Source organism: Nanorana parkeri, unplaced genomic scaffold, assembly GCF_000935625.1.
Source record: "Nanorana parkeri isolate BGI_ZX_2015 unplaced genomic scaffold, ASM93562v1 scaffold69, whole genome shotgun sequence".
NCBI classification, from domain to species: domain Eukaryota; kingdom Metazoa; phylum Chordata; class Amphibia; order Anura; family Dicroglossidae; genus Nanorana; species Nanorana parkeri.
Window position 1 is genome coordinate 2,345,719 of NW_017306337.1, and position 22,378 is coordinate 2,368,096.

The 22,378-nt window shown below is 42.9% G+C and overlaps 1 protein-coding gene across 1 annotated transcript; it reads left to right on the plus strand.

Annotated features, from left to right (window-relative positions):
* The first annotated feature begins 1,657 nt into the window (after window positions 1-1,657).
* On the plus strand, window positions 1,658-21,569 carry RNPEPL1 (arginyl aminopeptidase like 1). The gene is made up of 12 exons (XM_018576551.1): window positions 1,658-3,007; window positions 4,068-4,208; window positions 5,878-6,029; window positions 7,567-7,683; window positions 8,729-8,964; window positions 10,289-10,402; window positions 12,133-12,245; window positions 14,282-14,390; window positions 14,468-14,695; window positions 15,543-15,685; window positions 17,175-17,796; window positions 21,559-21,569. Exons 1-11 carry the CDS (start codon window positions 1,880-1,882, stop codon window positions 17,415-17,417), a joined length of 2,724 nt encoding a protein of 907 aa, XP_018432053.1. The 5' UTR covers window positions 1,658-1,879; the 3' UTR covers window positions 17,418-17,796; window positions 21,559-21,569.
* Window positions 21,570-22,378: the final 809 nt, after the last annotated feature.

Below are 22,378 nucleotides of genomic sequence, written 5' to 3' on the forward strand. Positions count from 1 at the left end.
CTTGTTTTTCAGCTCGTTTTTTTCGTTCAGTGAAACGCGCGTTTCACTGGCGGTATGATTTTTTTTCTTTATTTTCACTTTTGAACTTCCCGCCGGCTCCGCCCCCCTGCGACGCAGGAGAAGTGAACAATCTAGGACAACATAGCTGATTTGGACAAATTCTCCAATTCAGCTCACCTTTCCAGTTCAGTTATGTTGTCCCAGATTGTTCACTTCTCCTGACTTCTCCCTTCTCCCCCTTTCTGTGAATAACCCTGATACTTTATATTTGCTATATGTTCCCATACCTTTGTCCGAAGGCTCCTTTCCCTCCTCCGGTGCACTAACCGTACTCTGTACACAGCAGTGTACTCTGCACCCTGTATTTTAAATAGGGATGCACTGAAACCGGTTTTCCGGTATCGAGTACCGATAACGAATACCGATACCGGGGGTTCCAGTAAGGAAGCTGGACGGCGTGTAATGACTCCTTGCCCAGCTTCCTGCTTAGCCAGGCGACGAGAAAGCATGGAGCCGGCTTTCTGGCCAATCAGGAAGCCCTGCTGTGTTTCCCGGGCTCCCTCGCCCCTCCTACGCGCCTGGGACAAGATTCTCCTGTGTCGGGGGGAAGCTGGGGAGGAGATCAGTGAGCCTCCGTTCACTGCACTCCTCCCCGCACTATGGGACCAGGAGCGATGCAGATTACAAGTCCCCCGCCCCCACGTGTCTTAATGTAAACATGCGTCAGGTGTGTCTACCTATGAAAACGACAATCGTGCTACACGTGTTGGGAATTGCCACGCATGCCAGAGTGAGAGCAATAATTCTAGGGCCAGTTTTAGCCTTTCGCTAAGCGTCCCTAGTTATCTGTCCCAGAGTAGTTGTGACAATACAAGCTGCCTATAGATTCCTGTGTATAGTCCTGATGGATACATTCCTAATGTATAAAGAAACAATAAAAGATAAGAAGTATTTTTTAGATCTATGTGAATGGGAACCCATAACAAACATATAAACTTAGCTGCAAATGTGCAAGTGAAGCTAAAACATTTTTGTAGTTTTGGATAGAGTGGAGAGAGATTAGAACACCCGCCAGATTTGTATTGCTCTCTGTGTCCCCGTTAGGGAGATTCACCCTCTCTATTTGTCCTGGTGACTGTTATCACTGAAAATCCCAAATTTTGTGTTGTCAACCGATTTGAAATCGATGGAAAATCTTCCATTAGGGACAATAGATCTGGTTACCACCAGGGATTTCCCTCTCTGGAGGGATTTTCACTCACTTCCTGTTGTGGCTATCAGTCAGGAAGTCAAGGGAAATCTCCCCAATGGAACATAGATGGCAAAAAAAAAAAAAGCTGACGGGTTATTACCGAAGTTTTGGCTTCAGTCCTACTTTAACTAGCCATTCATATTTGGTAACTCCCAGTGTCAGTGATGTGTTGATGTGTTTCCTTGTTTTGCACAGGGTGATCGGGGAAGGAAGTGTACAATATAGTGATCCAGCCACCCTGTGACCTCTATTGATGTCTGTCTACGGGCACTTGTACTGCTGAAGGAAATGGGTGATGCTGCCACCTAGCGGTGGCCCGGGTATTACAGGTTACAGTAATGTCAATGACAGCTCTTCCGGGCGTGTAAAGTCACCTAGAAGTAAACAATCCTAGCCTGGCACTCACCCGCCTACACCCTTCCTGTAATCACTGCCCCGGTCACACACCCGGGGAGCCCCTGTATACTGGGTGGGCTGTTCCGGGACAAGCCTCGCCTCTCCACTCTGTCACTTCCTGTCCCGGGCCGGCCGGTGTTGGCTGTGTCTCCTCCCGGTCTAGGCCTTCCGCGGCCCCGATGGATTTTACATAGTGTGACCGACCGTTGTCCCGTGTCTGAAGCTGGGGCGATGGCGTCGGCTCCCCGTTGCCCGGCGCTGTGCTGCTGTCGCCGCTCTCTACACCCCGGGCCAGGCTCGGACTCCCCGCAGCCCTTTCAGCCGGGACCCCCTGACCCAGCTTCGGCCTCCAGCTTCCAGCTGTACCGCCTGCATCACTTCCACCTGGGGCTGGAGCTCCGGCCGGAGTCCCGGGAGCTGTCCGGTTGCTTGGTACTTGAGCTTAGCTGTCTGGTGCCAGGCGGGCCGGCTCTGGTTCTGGACATTCACCCCGTGGTCAGGGTGAGCTCTGTGCGGTGCAGAAGAGGGGGAAGACCGAGCAGGAGCCACACTGATAGACCTTTTCCATGGACTAGTCAGTCCTGCCCACCTAGAGACCACTCTGCTCAGAGAAACTGCCCAGCCAGGGACCCACCAGGTGACCAGTCCTGGAACCCTGAGGACTCTACACATGGCTGCCAGGAGGAGTGTAAACCAGACTTGGGGCTCTCTGATTCACCCTCCAGCCCTCAGACCACTGTCCCTTCATACTATGCCACCCCTGAATCCTCTACAGCCAGCCCAGATACAGCAGAAGGCACCCCACAACCCCTTGACCTGTCTATCTCGCATCTAAAAAGTTCTACTTCCTTGCCACATGTTGTACCCGGTGACTTTTCTTGTGGCCCGGACAATTCTGCTGTTTCAGCCGCTGGTACAGGTTGTCCCACCATGAATGGTCACCAACACTTGACCTCTCTCAATTCATGCGTTTCTACGTTGGCGCCGTTTACATCCACCAGTTCCCCAACTGCTGACCTGTCTTCCCACTCATCTTCGTCATGCTACACCTGGTCCTTGGACTCTCTGGGGTCCCCTACACCAGACAGCGGCTTTGCAACTTCTAGTATACCTGCTCTTTTCTCGTCAATGGACATTCCTGCGTTGGAAGCACTGCCTTGCACTTTTAGTCAACCTTGTGAGTTCCATGTTGCCAGCGACTCTGTGCCCGCTCACTCCACCTGCTGCTTTCCGTTGGACTTTAGGGTTGAAGAGTTTTCGGATTACGGCTCCGCTCTTGCCATCACTGTGCCTGAAACCCTGCGAACAAATGAGACGTTCCAGGTCATTGTACACTACGTCACGGGCGAGGGTCCTGCGGTGAGTGTTTAAATGCCACAGGATTGGTTATTGTTCTATTATAACAAGGGTAGGGAACCATGGCACTCCAGCTGTTGTGAAACTACATTGCAAAACTCTGACAGTCACAGGCATGACTCACAGAGGCATGATGGGATTGTGTTTTTGCAACAGCTGGAGTGCCAAGTTTGCCCACCCCTGTTCTATATATTAGCGTTAGTACCAAGCATTTCTTTGAAAAGCACACCTGTCATGGTCACATTGAAAAGAAAAGTGTAATCCCCTAGAATTCCTGCATGCTTCTGATCAAATGCACTAGTCCCCCCTAGCAAGGACAGTTTGCAGATAGCGACTTTTCTGAAACCTGTTATTTGCATATTGCTCAAACAGAAAATCAGGAAAGGCGTCCAGTGCAGCCCCAGCACACAGACAATAAATGTTTCTTTGTTTTACAGTTGCTCACCGCATTCCCGTGGTGTGCACTTTTTTCAGGATTTTGCAGCATGGGGGCGATATGTTGCAAACGCATGTACTGATACAACTTAATGAAATGTCACTAGTGACATCTCAATAAAGTTCTAGCAAAAGAAAAGTAAATAATGCGATGAGCAGGGATCTGTGTATTATCACTGTACCTATCAGCACGGCTTGCTGGTGTAAACAGGCCCTAAATGTTTAAAATCCAGCAATCCAAGTGGAAACTACTTGTAATGGCTCTTGCAGATCTGACATGTCAAGTTCCTACCACCACAGTCTTCTAGAGATGAAGACGTCACTTGTTGGTTTAAAGTTCCAGCTTCTACCAAAAACTACTAGGGCTATTCACAAAAGGGTGAGGAGTTTGGAGAAGGCAGGAGAAGTAAACAATCTAGGACAACATAGCTGAACTGGAAACATTCTCCAATTCAGCTCACTTTCCAGTTCAGCTATGTTGTCCTAGATTGTTCACTTCTCCGGCCTTCTCCAAACTCTTCACCCTTCTGTGAATAACCCTGGTAGTTTTGGCCTTACTGCTGCAGTCCTAAAATGCAATGAACCTGCAATGAATTTCCACCATGTTCATTTCTCCCATGTTTTTCAGGTATGGTGGCTGGATCCTGAACTCTCCTATGGAAGCTCAGAGTTGTTTGTGTTTACTCAGGGGCACTCTGTTTGCAATCGCTCCTTCTTCCCATGTTTTGATACACCAGCTGTAAAGTGTACTTACTCTGCCTCTGTCAAGGTAAGTTAGACAGCCTTTGATTCGATCACCATTTTGTTTGCAGCAGTTCTGTAGTCCAGTTAGCACTCACTTGTCAGGCTGGCTGTACAGAATGAACCAACCTTAAAATAGAAAAGATAAATGTCATTCCTTTTTAGTAGGGATGCTCCAATACCAGTTTTTCAGTATCGAGTACAGGTACCGATATATATTTTTGTGGTACTTACCGATACCAGAAGTCCCATTAAGTAAGCCGGGTAGTGTGTAGTGACTCAGCGCCTGGCTTCCTGATTAGCCGGGAAGCTGTCTCCATGCTCCCTCATCACCAGGTGATGAGAAAGCAAGGGGCCAGCTTTCTGGCCAATCAGAAACTTGTATCTTGTATGACTTGTATCAGTAAGGGTGATGGACTTGTATCAGCACCAGCAGGGGTGATGGACTTGTATCAGCACCAGCAGGGGTGATGGACTTGTATCAGCACCAGCAGGGGTGATGGACTTGTATCAGCACCAGCAGGGGTGATGGACTTGTATCAGCACCAGTAGGAGTGACGGACTTGTATCAGCATCAATGGGTGGGATGTCCTAAGTCATGGGTGGACAAATTAATATGAAATTCAGTCAGTCTAATCCAGACTAATGTTATTCCCTGCCAAGCATGCTGCAAGGAAGTGTGATAATGAGCAATGGTACATTTTGTACATTTTTGTGATATTAATTCTTTTTTCTTACATATACCTCTCTTAGGCTCCAGCAGGAATTCGGGTGCTTATGAGCTGTACTCACAGTTATTACATAGAAGAAATGGGCATCTTCCACTTCTACATGGAACATCCTGTTCCTGCCTATTTAGTGGCCCTGACCGCAGGATAGCAAGCAGAATTATTTTAGGACCCAGCTCCACTAAAAATGTATTATTTATGGATGTTTAACCTGAGTGATAATGTCAATCTTTGCTGTGACATTATCATTGCATAGCTTATGGACTGAAATATGGACGTTGGCTTTAACAGTATTGCAATGTGTGGCACACTCTGTGTCCTAGTCGGTACTAGATTAGCTATGGCCATAATGCTTTTTTGATTTTCACTATAATAAAGGATGGACTTTAGCAAGAGGTGCTGATCAAATTGTCTAACAGTTCTTATGGGATGGAGTGGTGGCACATCCCTAAAATGACAGTACGTCTGACACTTTGGAAATCCTGCCATATTTTTAGGCGTGACTTAATATCATCAGAGTGTGACTTTGAAGACGTGACATGGTTTCTATTCATGGAACAGTGTTGGTTAATGTAATAAAGAGAGAGGTTGTCCAGCTATGACTGGAGAAGGTATAAGAATAGAATTTTAACAGGGGGTTGAGGATCCTTGTACAGCAGTGATCTCTACAACTGGTCGTTATGTTATGGGGATAAAGATACTGTTTATGTATCTGGCAGCTCTGGGGGCTGTACCTTAACACATATTTCTGCATTTGTATATTTACTGTTCCTAATAGGTAGCTCTGTTGTACTTTTTTGTATTTAATTTGGAATGAATTGGCTGTCTGCTAATTGATTTTGGTTGCAAGCTATAGGAAAAATGTTATTCCCTGCCAAGCATGCTGCAAGGAAGTGTGATAATGAGCAATGGTACATTTTGTACATTTTTGTGATATTAATTCTTTTTTCTTACATATACCTCTCTTAGGCTCCAGCAGGAATTCGGGTGCTTATGAGCTGTACTCACAGTTATTACATAGAAGAAATGGGCATCTTCCACTTCTACATGGAACATCCTGTTCCTGCCTATTTAGTGGCCCTGACCGCAGGTCATTTGCTTCCAGCAGACATTGGCCCCAGGTAATAGAATTTCATATAGGTATATTCATCCATTAGATGCATTTTGTTTGCTGCAGTTTTTTTTTTTTTAATCTGTGATGATACTTGGTTTATATACTTTACTGTGTCTTTTCCCCTTGTGTGGTTTATATGAAAAATGGCTGACTGTATGGTTTGTGTCACTGTTTAACCACCTCCCGTCCGCCGAACGTGGAAAAACGGCCGGACGGGAGTCTTCTGGATGCGAGTGGGCGTCTTTAGATGTCCTTTGTCTCCGCACCCGCTCGCGCACGTCCCTTGATGCGCACGAGCTGGAAACCGCCAGAATTTTAAACGGCCAGCGATGGCCGTTTACATTCAAGCGGTCCGGCGTCTGCAAAGATGCCCGATCGCTTGTATGATGCAAGTCTCTGTGGGCCCCCCTCCTTACCTCTTCTCGTGGTTGCCATCCCCGCGATCCCGGGCGTCCGATCCGGGACTGGGAGTGTGGCTCCGTGCACGGAGGGAGATCAGTACACGATGTCCCTCCGCTCTCCTCCCCGGTCTCTGAATGCAGGAAGTGATGTTTACTACATCACTTCTGCATTCCTCCTGTCACTCTGCGGAGAGAAGCTGATGAAGCAGATATGTGCTTCATCAGCTTCTCTGGGGGTCCCTAGGTGACATTAGGGGTCTTAGAGAGAGATAAAGGGGACCTGTCACTGTAATTTGATATCACATATCCCCCTATGTGATAACAATAATAGGTGTAAAAAAAAAATTGCTCACAAAATGAATAACATTTACACACACACAAAAAAAACCACCAAAAATGTTTAAAGTCCCCCAGCCCCACATAGATGCGCAAGAATGCGTTAGTGCGCCTACACGCAAAAACGATGATTGCGCCAATTACGCCGCACATGTTACATATCGCCGCAAACGTTGCAGTGAGAGCAATAATTCTAGGGCCATCATTCACTGATGACACTAAACTGATGAGCGGTAAAATATTTTAAAGCGTCGCCTATAACCAATTTTGGCTATGGTAGTTTTTTGTGATTTCGCGGGCGCGCGCAATTTTCAGGCTTCACGTGTTTGGTGTCTATTTACCTGACGTGACCCCGTCTTTTATATTTTACCAAAATATTGGGTAATAATAAATGTTTCCTAACATAATAAAGGGAAAACTATTTTTATTTTTTGTTGTTAATATTTGGTACATTTATTTTTGTTTATAGTAAAAAATAAAACCCCAGTGGTGATTAAATACCACCACAAGAAAGCTTTATCTGTCCCCAAAAAATGGTATAACATTCATTTCAGTACAGCGTTGTATGACGGAATAAATGTCAAAGTACCGCAGTGCTGAATACTGAAAAATGGCCTGGACAGGAAGGGGTGTAAACACAGCGGTCAGCAAGTGGTTAACATGCATTGTTGATTTAGTTAGTAAGCATTATTGTTTGACTGAGCTAAACAGTACCTGTCGTAAAAATGTAATCTTGGCTGTATTTACATAAAGTATTCCACTATTTCCATCTTCCACCAATTCGAGTTTCTGTTTGCTTCCTAACAGAAGTCGGGTGTGGGCTGAACCCTGTGTTCTGCCTTTGGCTGTGGGTAAACTGGCTGGCCAAGTAGAGCAGTGGCTTCAGGCTGCAGAGAGTTTGTATGGACCTTATATCTGGGGAAGGTAAGATCAGATGCAACTGTAGTTCAACAAATATGGTTTCTAAAAACAAATAAACAATCATCTGAAAAGGTTGCTTTAAGAGTAACTTTACTTTCACAACAAAAGTGGGATTCCACACCTCCTTCACATCTATACATGAACGTGCATACATTACACACCTACAAATCCACCTTCAGGTTGCCTGACCTGGTCAGGACTGGTCCGACAATTTCTGAGGTTGATGTGCATGTGCCAGGCTCACACGTAAACAATAATGACTATCTCTTTGGTGTATTCACCTAGGATGGCCTTTGTTCTCTATGTCCAAGCCTAACATCTGGACAACAATCTCCGAGGATGCGGGACCACATAAACACTGAACTGTTGTGGCAAGTAAGAAGTTAGATTTGTCTCCGTGTGAGGTCTGCACTTTTACAAATTTGTAGAGCTGCAACAGTTAATCGATTTAGTCGATTAAAATCGACGATTGAAAACGTTACCAACGTTTTCGATCGTCGATTCGTCGGCTATCAATTGATTTCCCTGTTCGGGGCTCATCTACAAATTTGATAGGGGAGAATCACATTGTTTTTGTATTTGCCCATTAAGTTGCCTGTAGGCATTATATAATTGGCTGGATTGGGGGCAAGTGGTCAGAGTGATGGACAGATTTGAAAACCTTCAATTACGATATTATTTGCACTGGCAAAATCTAGCGCTGAGCTCCTGGCACTACACTTACGTCTACTTCTTCTTGGTGGACTCAAACATTTGTGTTTTACCCAAGTATGTTTGGACGGTACTTCTGAAATCATTGGGAATCCCTAGTCTTCATAATGAAGCAGTGTTTAAAGGGAAAGTAAAGCATGTTTTCAGATAGTCCATATTTTTACATTTCTTTTTAAAGTATATTCTGTTAAAATCGTTTTTTTCATCTTCTTCCCTATTCTCTGCTCACTTGTTTTCAGAAATACTCCCTGTAGAACCCTTTTATTTATGTATTCCCTTAAAAGTCTTTCTCACCCAGTACCCGTTTGCCCACTACCCTTCCCTGCCTCCATTCCAGGTACGATATTGTCTTCCTGCCCCCATCCTTTCCGATTGTTGCCATGGAGAACCCGTGCCTGACATTCGTCATCTGTTCCATCTTGGACAGTGAAGATTTCTTGCTTATTGATGTCATCCATGAAATTGCACATGGCTGGTTTGGGAATGCAGTCACTAATGCCAGCTGGGAGGAAATGTGGTTGAGTGAAGGTTTGGCAACCTACGCCCAGCGCCGTATCACCACTCTTGTTTATGGTAAGCGAATTGCAGCATGGTATCAAATACCTTTTTCTTACTGTTCATGTCCTTCATACAGTGTATATTTATTCAACAGCTAATACTATAGCATGTGACAAGAGAAGAAACCGTCAAAATCCATAGCCTTACAAAGCCAAGTTCCCCCGGAATTTTACTTACATTGTGGAAGCAACAGTTGCTGGTTGCTTTTGTGCCTTTAACAGGTTTACATCTTTGTTGTGGACTTGTGGGTGGGTGCAAGCAAACAGTTGAGATTTAATTCTTGGTGTCCACATGCGGAAAACATGAGCCAAGGCTTAACAAAAGGATATGGCACAGCCCCGCAACCAAAAATAAAAAAACTCCTAAGGACAGCTTTACAAATATTACCTAGCAATGCACAATCATAGCTGGCTAAGCTCAATAAACAAGTGACTGACTTATTTAAAGCGCCATTGAAGTTAAGATTAGTTAAAATTGGATTAAAGCATTCCAGGAGCTTTAAAACAAAAGTTGTGCAAAGTCCTACAATTAATTTTGCTCCCATAGAACGGGGAGGGGATCGATGAACGGAAGTCAGTCAGTCAGTCAGTCACGAAGGGGTTAAGGTAAAAGCTGTCTTATCTTTAGTGATCTCTTAAAACTTTGCAAATCTGTTGCAATTTTGTCCCAAACTAAATTTGATGAAGTCACACAGAGATGAACCTTAGTGCAAGATGACAAGTCACAAATACATGCCAACGTAACATACCTTCATCTGATATAGGAGAATCTCAAGCATTGGGGTGGGGGGCCACAATCTTAGACTTCCAGTAGACATGAGATGATTGTAACCCATATTGTTGGAGTGGGCAACTATCATAGGTTTGTGGAGGCACAGCAGCTTCTATGGAAATCTTCTGGTCACCCAATCTCAGGGAAATTTATCAAGTGTTTGAAATGTAATTTTCCTGGATCATCTGTATTGAGCATAAACATGCACGCTCAGCTGAAATTGTGTTCATCTCAGTGGAATATCTGACCACTATCTCATATATATGGAAAACCTTTAAGGTATTACCAGTTTGAAAGCTCATCTCACCACTCCGGAAGAGTCATCTACTTTGGTTATTTTACAATGGGGTGACGTTGAATGTAAATGATTACTTTTATTTGCCCTTAACAATTTTAGTTCTTCAGAGTAAAAATTCCAGATTTGTAGTGATGTCTGAAAATCCATTTGCTTCATGAATTCTTCACTAATGTATAATGAACATTCTGACAGGACAGCTCTCAACAAGCTGCAGGTTTCATACTAATGCATGTTATAACTCTTAGTAACTCCTTGTTCTGTATTCATCAGGTGCTGCCTTCACGTGTCTAGAGACCACTTTTCGCCTTGAAGCTTTGCACAGACAGATCCGAATCCTTGGTCAGGATACACCATTCAGCCGGCTACAGGCCAAACTGGATACAGGTAAAAATCCTGTGCAAACCTTTTGTCAATGCTAAACCTACTAAAGTATACTTAGAAACTTTTATTAAGGAAATAAAGTGAACATATGTTTACAAGTGGGTAACTAATGCTGGCCCCTACAACTTCTTATACTAGTCTTCTCATTGCTCCCCTGTCACTCCGTTCTTCCATACGAACAATAAGAAGGAGCTTTGTGTGAGCACAGGGATCAGGACTCTCTCCCCATCCCCATATGGCATGCTAAGTGCTTGACCAGCCAATCAACAAACATCAGAGCTATCATGTGGGAATAAGAATAGGTCCCATGCTGCCTATGCCTGGAACTACCAACAATGTCACTTTACTTTCCCGGGATAATAGATCAGTGAGTGAAGGCAATGTAAAAGCACTTGGGGAGGGGGGCCAAGGCAATCATTGAACTGCACAGTGAACTTGTTTCAGGTTCACATCATTTATTTTTTAATATTTGCAAAAAAATAAAACTTATTACCCTGGCTAGAAGTGTGTGGCAGAGAGCTAAGACGTTATTATCATACACGGATACCCCGAGTGAGCTCACTATATAATGTGATGTTTCCTGAACTTTGCAAACTAGTGAATGTAGTATATTGGCAACGTATAAATCAATGTTTTATCTGATTTGCTCACGGATTATGATTTCTGTTTATTCAATCAGCTACAACATAGTTTTGCACTGCCCAGGGTGTCTTTCTATAGATACCTTCAATTTTCCCATGCCTTTAAAGCACAATTTGGCTCTACTCAGCTTTGTATGTCTAGCTACCATGTTATTGGTATTTTCAAATCACAAGGTCCAAAAGGCTTGATCTCTATTCTATATTTTCATTTATTACACATTAGGATTGGGAGATCGCCTGTTTTAGCTTGATCGCAATGGTCGCAAAGTTTTAGTGATTTGTCGTAAGATGACTGGGAAGACATCTGTTCTTCTCTTGAGTGTCTCTTCAACCATCAATAATAGAATGATACAACTCTGTATTATACACCAGGCATATTTATCTCCAATGAGATTACATAAAATGTCTTTGTCAGTCTCCTAGATCAAAAATTAGCATACACATGAGTTCTTCAACATTTTTTTCCTACGCGTGCATGCTCATTTTTGATCCAGGAGACTGACATTCTCTTTTTCCAACTCTGAGATTTAGAGTTCACAGATACCCTACTGATATTTAACACCACGGTGAAAAGGTATACAAGCATCCAAGGGCGCACCTTATATCTTTCTTACAAATATAAATGTATGTTTATATCCACTTGCACTTTCTATGATACTAGCCTAGAGCAGACATAAATGTGATGTTTATATGTTTGTTTTGTTTTTTTGATACGTATGGATTTTTAATATATTTAGAAATAAATTCATCTTTTACGATAATTCTGTTTTACACTTTGTAACCATGGTGGGATCCCCTTCTGGGGAACATTTGCGTTTTTGTTATCATATATTGTCTTCCTCCTAGTTTTATACAATTTGTGTCTTAGTACTACAGATGTATTTGAATATATAAGTGCTTTCTAACTGTTGGGTAATTAGTGGAGTAGTTCCCTTACACTTTAACTTTCTTGTGTACTGTTTTTCTTGATTTATCATATTTGTTTGGATAGAACTGTATATTTTCTTTGTAATAAAAAGAGTTTAGAAAAAAAGAAGAAAACTAAAAATTATATCCTCCTTTTTTTTTTTTTTTTTTTGTATCTGTCCTTAGGTGTGAACCCTAGTAACCTCATGAACTTATTCACCTATGAGAAGGGCTTTTGCTTTGTGCACTATTTATCCCAGTTATGTGGAGACCAGGACAACTTTGATGCCTTCCTCAGGGTAACGCTAATCTTTAAAGGAAACAGTATTTTTTTTTTCATTTATATAGATAAATGTGCATGTAATTGGTTCAATGTAAGTGACATTACCATTGAGGATGAGTGTTAAAGTGAAACGTAATGAGAGAAAAAAAAAATCAATCATCACTATTGTCAGTTATGTAGATTGCAAGAATTTAAGCAAACGTCATTGCAGTATTACCTGCTGCTGTTCTTCTGAAAGTAACACATGGATTCCACTAAGCATGTTTGAATCCTGGCTCCTTGCAATAGGCAGGGAGTTACCCATCTGTCCTCCCTTATAAAAGCCTCTGGGGTTGGAAGGTCTTCTTTTTAGATGTCCTTCCAATCCTTAGTCTAGTTTAGCCCCTTCCCAGTTGTTGTTGCAAGTCTTGTTCCTGTACAGACCAAGTATCTGTCTCTGAGGACCAGGTAGTTCCTTGCAGGATGACTCTGCCTACTCATCTGGTGGCTGCTTCGAACTTGCCTCCCCATCTCCAGGGGCTCCTATCATTGGAGAGTTCTCCCTGGGGCTACATTCTGGCATCACAGAATAGGGTGGTTCCTGCTACATCAGGGTATTTAACTCTGGGTTGGTCTCCTGACTTAGACACTGTGGGACATAATTTAGATACTGCTGTGTCTTCACATTCTAGAAGGTATGGGAGTCCCTCTTACATTACAAGAGGTAGCCTGGTTCTGGTTGTGGACCAACTCTGGTTAACCAACTCTTACCAACTGATAGCTTCTGGACATGGAGGTGAAGGTTACGCACCTTGGTGCATCTCCAACTCCATCTTGCAGGTCAGAAACATCGAAGGAGAGCCCAATGTCTTCTTCAGCCATTTGTCTCCTGCCGCAGGTATCCTCCTTTATGTCCACCTGGGGTTGGGCCCCCCCCCCTTTTGCTGACCTGCAGATTAATGAATGTGGCCCTTTTGGCACTGTTACCCTCTCTAGACTCAATCGGATGAATATTGTTGACTGTCATAAGACTCCTGTCCTTTGTGCATGATCCCTGTTAGAGCTTGCCCAAGAGGTGTTTTGTGTGAATGTTGGGTTTGTCTAGTTTCATTTTCAACTCCCTAGGGTTGTAGCCCATCTCACCAACTTATGGTTAAGTTCTAACCGTCCTTTCTGCCTGCTGTTGTTTGAGTGTTTCCCATTCACCTGATTATCTGACTGTCACCAGGTATGGAGTTTTTGTTTCTTCCTTTATATGGAATCAGGTGTAGGGGTTTGGGGCCTTCCCTATAGACTGCCTGGTCTTGTCCTACCAGGAGTTGTTCCCAGGTTCCTTGTCTGGTACCTTTTATCTTCCAGGGACACTTTCCTTGTTAAGCATGTTGGTTAATTTCCTTTACAGATTGGTGGTTTAGTTGGTCTAACTTCTTGTTTGGTCTATAGGCCGGTGCTTCCTGTTGAGTTATTTCTCCCCGGTTACCCTTCTTTCTTGTTCAACAGTCTGATTCTCCATGTCCTCCATCAGGTTCCCCTATCAGGCAGCGGGGTCAGCTTCATTTGGTGTCAGTTTTGGGTGCTGATCCTTCAGGTGATTCTTGGGCTGCAAGCAATCCCCAGTTTTATTTAGTTGGGCCTGTTGGCTTGTTAATGGTTGCCCATTCCTCAGTTATATTGCTTTTGAGGTCCTGACAGTATCAAAATTCCTGTGTCTCTCAAAAGAAAATAGGATTTAAAAAAACTTCTTGGAGTTTCTTAAAGGACATGGGTCCCACCGCTCTGTGCTGGGGTCTCTTGGTACTAGTTGCTACAAGCAGAGGCATGCTGTGTAGAGGAGGGGTTATCTAGGCTGGCCTATGGATTTGTTTTTGTTTGCCATTGTCCAAATCCTCCTGTAGGTGGCAGTATAACCCAAAGTATAAATTTCTGTGTCCCTTAATAGACTAATAGAATTTTCACCATGCCCTTTTAACGAACTGACACACTTTTGCTAGTTTCACTCTAAAATACTTTTGTGTTTTATAATTGACTTAGTTTTTGTGTTTTCTAGCAAATAATTTCCACTCTTTCTTACAGGATTACATTGAGAAGTTTAAGTTCCGCAGTGTTGTAGCAAATGATCTGCTGGAGTCTTATCTCAGCTTTTTCCCTCATTTAAGGGATGAGAGCCAATTATGTAGTGAAGGTAAGCAGAGTAATAGTTAAAGCATATACTTCTTATACATAAAATGTGTGTTCATAATACGTTTTCACCAATATCAGGCCTGGATTTCGAACGCTGGCTTAATGCTCCAGGGCCTCCTTTGACCCAGCCAGATCTTTCTCAGGGATCTGTGTTCACTTCATCAGTTGAAGAATTGAATCGGCTGTGGATGGCTGAACCTCTGGATATTGAAGCCGCTGTCACCTTTGTCAATATTGCAAAATGGCGAACTTTCCAGACTGTTCTCTTTTTGGACAAGCTGTTAGATCAATCTCCACTGCGACCAGGTAACTGCATGCTGTGTTGCAGTTAGTTTACAAGTAGCGTTCAAGTTTATATTGGCTGTATTTATGCTGCTGCCATGCTAAAATGACTGTCTTTTCTCAACTGTTATCTAATATAAGGTATATATAGTATCACCACATATTTTAACAGTGCAATTTACCCGAAGAGTTAGCATTGTCTATATAAAACAAATATTTATTTATATTATTAGGGATGCACAGAAACTTCAGCTGCCGAAACAACGGCCAAAAATGGCACTTTTGGCAAAATGCAGAAAGTGCCATCTTTTGGCCAAAATTGCGGTGCATCCCTGGTTTCTCTCCTGCCCGCTGGGTGCTGTTCTTTGTCCCCTCTGACACAGCGCAGCGTCCAGCAGTGAGGAGAGAAACTGTCACAGGAGGCTGAGCGGTGCGGGGAGGAAATCGCTGTGAGCGACCGGAGTGTCACAAGAGGCTCTTCTCCTGCACCGCCCTGCTTGGTTATGACAGTTCAGGAGAGCGGTGTGGAGGCAGAGACAGCTCTGTTTGTAAAACTGTAGGGTTGCTAGTAACCGCTATAGAGCTGTTGCCAATAGTAAACAGTTTCTAGTCAAGGTTAGGAGTTAATACAACTTGGCAAGAAACAGGATGTAAACAAACTCCCTGCAGCAATAGTAGACGCACGTTTGTGTACATTTCCCCAGCAGGCTGTCTTTCCTGTAAGTGTCCCCGGTAGCTCTATTTGAGTAAAGTTTTTTTGAGGAAAGATACTGGTAGACCATTTGTGTGTTGATTGTCATACTGGGTTTGAAATCAATATCCAGGCATGTTTTATGTTGCACCTGAGCCTTCTTTATTTTCTTTCTCTTAGAGGTAATGCTCCAGCTGTCTCTGTGCTATTCTTCTGACCTGGCTACTATGAATACAGAAATCCGGATCCGCTGGTTACAAATTGTGGTGCGAAATAACTTCCAGCCAGACTTGCCCAGAGTGCGCCACTTCCTACTCTGCCAAGTAATTAAAAGCTTTATAAAGTATTTAATGTGACCTGAAACATGTTTGTCTTGTGTGTGCAGTAAGCTTATGTCAAGAACACTCAAAGGCTGCAAGGGGTCAAGGCTGCGCTTTTTAATTTAAGAGTTAAAGCTAAACTCTGGGTTACTGTAACTAAATGTAACCTTGTAGTGGGGACCTTTGTGTACTACAAGGTGTTGGGCTTGGCCACCAGCTGTATGACCAACTTTGCCCCATGATTTCCAGCTAATGACAGTTTTGAATGGACTTTGTTTTCAAAGGTTAAGTGCACTTCATACCTGCTAATAGTTCCCTTTTTAAAGTAGTATAATTAATTAGGTAAAAACCAAGTGGTGTTATAAGCTTAGACTAGAGATTAGACTGTTTTACAACTGATCTACTAGTAGTTGCCCTGTGTATGGAAAAATAAGTACAGCATATCAAATTGGCACTGTGCATAATTGCTTAAGGCGACCCTAAACTCGGGAGATAAATCCTAAAAATACATGTAAGTACCTTTTTAAAGCGGACCTTTACCCATATCTTTAAAATAACAAACACACCTTTAGAAATGTTTAGTAATGACAATCTACAAACACATACTTCTAGATAATTGCCGGCTTTGTATTCTTTGCATTCCTTATTTCTCTTTTCTTCCCCAGTCTTCTGACAGTGGCCATGTTTAATAAGGGCAGATTACTAGCTCTCCTTTCACTTCCTGAACTGCTGCCATATGCCCATAGAACATGTGACCATGCACATCATCTCAGGGGAGGAAAATGCCTCTTCCTGAGATTACAGATGAGATTTCCCAGCAATGCTCTGCTGATGACAAGACAATCCCAGTGTGCATTGCTTTGCCAAACTGAAGTCATTTTGCCCTTTCAAAGCAGAAAGTGAATGCTCTGCAAGTCTAAGTATTTCATAATCAGAGCATTTTACACCTGACATGTCTATGTTATTATTAATCATATATAAGGGGAAGCATTGGTAGAATTTCATTGAGTGTAAAGGTCCGCTTTAACTATTAACAAAAATGCATCTCACTCCTGTAATGGGCTACAATCTCATGTTTAGTTTACTCATTTGTATTGAGATTGTAGTCCATCACAGGAGTGAGCTTGGAGCGGTGGCTACTTTACTACACACACAGAGACTATGGGGAACAAAAATAGTCAGCCTCCAGAAGGAAGGACAGTGTCAGCACCAATTCAGAGATGATTTGAGGATCTACAGCCAAGTGATACACAAATAAGATACATTTTTGTTAATAAATTGAAGGTACTTGAATGCATTTTCAAGATTTAACTCCTGAGTGTAGTGTCACTTTAAGAATGTGTACTTTTTTGTTTGACATATATTGATTTTTGGTTTTGTTAACCCCTTCGCGACTGACGACGTACAGTGTACGTCGCCAGCATCGGGGCTGTTTAAACAGACTCCCGGCGACTAGTTTGTTATTCATTCAACTTCTTTTGTTTGATTGTAGACATCCAGGATGTACACTATCCCACTTTATGAAGATCTTAGCGCTGGACCACTGAAATCTTGTGCCCTGGAAATCTTCTGTCAGACTCATGGACGATTACATCCGAATCTACGTAAAACCATCCAGCAGATCCTGGCTCAGGGAGGTTCTGTGATGCAGCCAGACTCTTCCTTGCCTGCGCTGTCTACTGAGCTCTGTACACAAGGCTCTTCCTCTCTCAGGGATGTGAATGTGACAGCCTGACGGAGCTCACCCAGCAATGATGCACCTGCTAAGTAACTCCTAATCCTAGCTGGCTGTGCCTTGTCCAGACCCAGCAGGCAAGTGGGAGTGCTGTGGAAATTTTGCACTGGAATGGATTATGCAAAGTACTATCCAATCCAATTCTATTCTGTTGGGGGCATTGAAGCCCCAAGGTCTGGACTTTTCTATGATTAGCCTTCAGATGGCAGTTAGTTGCCAATGGTGCATATATTTTGTTTGGAGTAAAGAGCCTGCTGTGGGACTGCTAAAGTTGATTTAAATACATCTATGCATTTTATATCTTATTTACAGTACAGTACATTACAATAGACATCTTTCTATTGACGATATTTGTTGATTTAAAGTCCCTGGAAAAAAGGTTGCTTTGTTTTTGTTTTAAAGAGCCCTTGAATTAGAATGGATTGTTGGAGTGGTATTCCTGTGTTAATTTTACTGAAAGACCTGCTGCAAGCCACTTTTAGTTCACATATTGGGCCATGCCTCCACCTTCTTGGGTATGAATGTTTACAACTTTTGAAGGGCTGACACCTAGTAGAGGTTAAGATGGAGGCTGGTAGGTCCAGGATAGGGTTGAGATTTTCATGTGGAGGAACAAGGGCACAACAAAATACAATACACGCTCCCCTTCCATTTCTCCACTGTCCTTTTCATTGTGGATGTCATATTTTCAGCTTGTTCTGGCAAGCTACATATTTTGGTTTATCCTAAATATTTTTGTCAAATGGACAGAGGGATAATTATTTCTGCTGAATCAAGAGTGTCATTTCTAAGCTTGCCCTAACTCTCTCCAGCACTGGTCTAAAACTCTCCTTAAACATTTGTAGTGGTGTTTTTTATTTTTTTTATTTTACCGGATTTTAATTTGATTGCTAGTGGTGCAGATTAACCGTTTTACATTTTGTTTTAGTGCGATAACAAGTGAAACCCTTAGCTTAAATTGACTAGGGCAGATTTTTCTTCAAGCTACACTTTTATTTACCTGCTCATTCCATCTCTATTTGTAGCAGCCCATACTGGTGTTATCAACAAGATACTTGGTTTTGTTTGGGTCCCTAGCAATAATGGCTTACTAACTTGCATGTTTTTCTTCATACTCGGCCAGTTGACTGTGTTCTTTCCTGTGACGTTTAGACGTCTGGGCAGAAGCAATTTTACAGTTATAATTCATTCCCTCGTGGCTCTTTTTACACTCGCATACCAGCAAGTCATTGCCCTTTTGCTGTACTAATTACCCATTTTAATGCTCTTTTGTATTGCTGTAAGCAATGTTTCTCAAGGAGAAATAAAGAACAAAAAGATGTTGGGGTTTTTTTTTATTGTTATTTGTAGATGATTTTAAACTGCCGAAAATTAAACAATGCTTACATTTCTATGATTTGTATACTTGTCTACAGCCTATTTTAAGGCATATTATTAAAAGACAACCTTTCAGGACAGAAAAGTGCACTGGAATTGCCAACCTACCAAAGATATAGATCCTTGGTTTTCCTGCTGAGGATTTAAAGGAGAACTATGAGGTGAGTGAAAATCAATCCTCTTCATAGTTCGAGCCGACATGTAAAACTTTCACAGGTTGGCTCAATAGATCGGGTAGTGAGCGAACGCATAGTGTTGCCTGCTCACTTCTCGATCATCTCCCTGCAGAGAGGGGTGACTTGTCAGCCACAGGGATTCCCCTCCTCCCCGCTCCGATCCTCCAGCGCTGACTGGCGGAACGGACGGGGGAGGGGGCGGGTACAGCTGGCTCTGCCTCTAGATAGGCAGAGCCAGCTGTCATTCATGCAGCTGGGTAGATCTCAACAGCATTGTCGGGATCTGTCCCAGCTGCAATGGTCTCAGTATACCGCGAGCTGTAGCTCGCGATATACTGAGCTTTGGGTCACCCTAGTGTATGTCCTCCCGTGACCCTTAAGAGAACTATGGGGAAAAACACTTACCCCATAGTTCTCTTTTAACTGTTGTACAGCTATCCACTTTCACAGAACCAGCATGAAACTGGTGTTGTCAGGACTCCTGGCTTATGTACAATACTTGTGATCAGTGATCCAGCAAGTGTGAAAACTGGAATATTAAACTAGAAACCTCTCAGGATTGTGTGTTATTACATTGCACATACTTTCTCATATTTGTTTCCTTTTTGTAGAAGTATTGCTCTATACAGGCCTGTCTCCTAGCCAGTACTCAAAGGTGGCATACTAACAGATCACTAAGCCTGTCTACGTAAGGCCATTTTTTTGAAGACGAGAGAGTGACTGCAGGTAGAATAGTATACCATGTTTTTCACTCATTCTTTTCTTTGGTATGTTTCTATGGTTGTTTTTGTGCGTTAAAGTAATATTAAATCGATGGGGGAGCCCTCCGCACACCTCGCAGCAGTCCCGGCCAACAGGAAAGATGGTGCTCGTAGTGATAACCACGGATGGCGCCGTGCAAACACAGAACAAAGAAGCAGAGGTCCCTTCCCTGCGCGGTCCCGAAACGTCGGCTTTTCTGATCACTGTGACGTCTTTGTCCAATAAAAAAGGACAGTCATCTTTATTGCGGAGTGCTGGTGATCTGCTTCTTTGTTCAAAGTAATATTAAACTCTCAAACTTTTTTTCAATAATAAATCAAGATCAATCAAATATACATTGCCCAGCAAAGCATTTTTCTGGGATCTTTTATTCACTTTAGTTTTTCTAGGTTTATTCAGCGCTGTGTTGTTTTAATTAAGAATTACCGTGGCCTCTGGCTCTTTTTACATAGCAGCTTAGTATTAGTTTTATCCATCTTTTTGATTTAAGATCTGTTCCCTTAGCACGGATTATTGTTAAATCAGCAAAGCATCGCTTTATATTTTTGCCCAAACACGTACAATCATGATGTTTTGGAACAGCTCCTTCCAAGTGTCTGAGCTCAGCTTCCCTGAACTTCCTGTCAAGTACATGATCTATAAGGACAGTGCATACTCTAGCAACTGTTAATTTACTAACTTGGAGGAGAGGGGGCCAGGAGGAGGGAAGTAGCTTGAGTTGCTGTGTTTGTGTAGTATATAGATGACCTGGTGATTATACAGCAATAGAGAATGGCAACCGGCTATAGATCCATGATTGCTATTCTCCATTGCTGAGATTTTTAGTCCTCTATAGCCGGTTGCCATTGCTGAATAATCATGAAATGAGTAACCGTTCTTCATAATTATAGAGAAACTGCCCTAAAATCTTTAGTGTGTATTTGTCTTGTTTTTGAAAAAATGTCACATGTCCTTTTAAGAATAAGTATTGGTAATTGGTATCGGCAACTATGGAAATATAAGGCGCTTTTACGAGGCGTAAAACCAAACGCCATGCAGGCTTTTCTATAGATCTTGGACCAGAAATGAATCCCAACCACACAGTTCCACCGTATATGAACAAAAGTGTCTTCTCTATGGCAGCCCCTAAAACATGAGGGAGGCCTTACAGATCAGCTGTGGGACCATACACAATTGCATGAGCAACTTAGGTTTCAAGTACCGACACAGAGCTGGAACTCTTAAGGTGCCCATACACCTGCCGATTATCGTACGATAATTGCGGGAAATCCAGCGATCGTACGATAATCGGCAGGTGTATGGAAGGCGTGCGACCTCTGCTACTGTAAGGTCGCACAACTTTTGTCTAACGAGCATGTTTGAAAAACCCGCCGAGAATCGTACGATTGTCGGCGGGTTTGTGGCATGCTCGGGAGACAAATGCCGAACGGGCCCGTGTGCGCAAGCGCACACTGCCCGTTCAGCATTGTAGTCATCGGAGGCCCGCCCCTCAGCGGGGCAGGCCTTTGATGATCGCAAGTACGATCTGCCTGTCCAAGATGGGCAGATCGTACAAGCTTTTAATTAGCTTACAACCATCACAAGACAAAAGTCTTGCGATGGTTGTAAGGGGTATGGCCACTTTTAGAAGTAGAGATCCAAATTTGAGTCCAGTCTCCATTCGTCACAACCCCCCTTAACTCTAATTCCATCTAGTAACATACAAGGGCGGGACTGATTGAGCAAGAGCTAGTAAAAGGGAGCACAAACAATGCGATTTAACAGCCTTTGAACGTGGGATGATTGTTGGCGCTCAAGCCATGGAGCGAGGATCAGCAAAACAGCAGAATTTGTTAAATGTTCAAGAGCAGCTGTTGTTAAAGTGTTTAAAGACTGGACTGTCAGCCGAAAATCTGGGTCTGAACGTGGCCGTCAGCGACTATTCAATGTTAGGGCAGAACAGAGAGTGGCAAGACTGGTACAAGACAACAAAAGGGCAACAGTGCAGTGCCAGATTCCTCGCATCACCTTTCAACATCTCGTGGAGTCACAAGGCGGCCCAACAAAGTCATCTCGTGGCCCAACAAAGTACTGATGGGGTGGTCATAATAATCTGGCCACTCAGTGTATATCTGACAGAGATTAGTAAAAGATGCACAGTTAGATGTCATTTTGAATTTTCATTTATCATCTCAGTGTGTAAGCTCTCACAAGCAGGGCCCTCCTCACCATTTTGTCCTGATTTGTATTTTAACTGCAAAGTCTAACTTGTATTTTAAAGCGCTGCGCAAACTGTATGTGCTATATAAATCCTGTATAATAATAGTAATTATTATACCCCCATTTCTTGAATACAAAATATTGAACTTCCTAAAGCACTCCTTCAACTCAAATAAATCACTTACTAGGTCAAGAATGGGGAGCTTAGCCTCCTTCTACTATACTTTTTCTGTATTGTAAAATAGAGTGCAGATAGACAGACTTGATAGATTCTGAAATCCTGCCTCTGGACGTCTAAGACAGATAAAACTCCAACGCATAATTCTAAAACTCATGGTATAGTAAGGACTTGCTATTCCTGGATGCTGCATGCTCAGTTACAAACCATTAACACACAGTTTCGGGTGGTGAGACCTTTTAGATTGTCTATATAAGAATATAAAACCA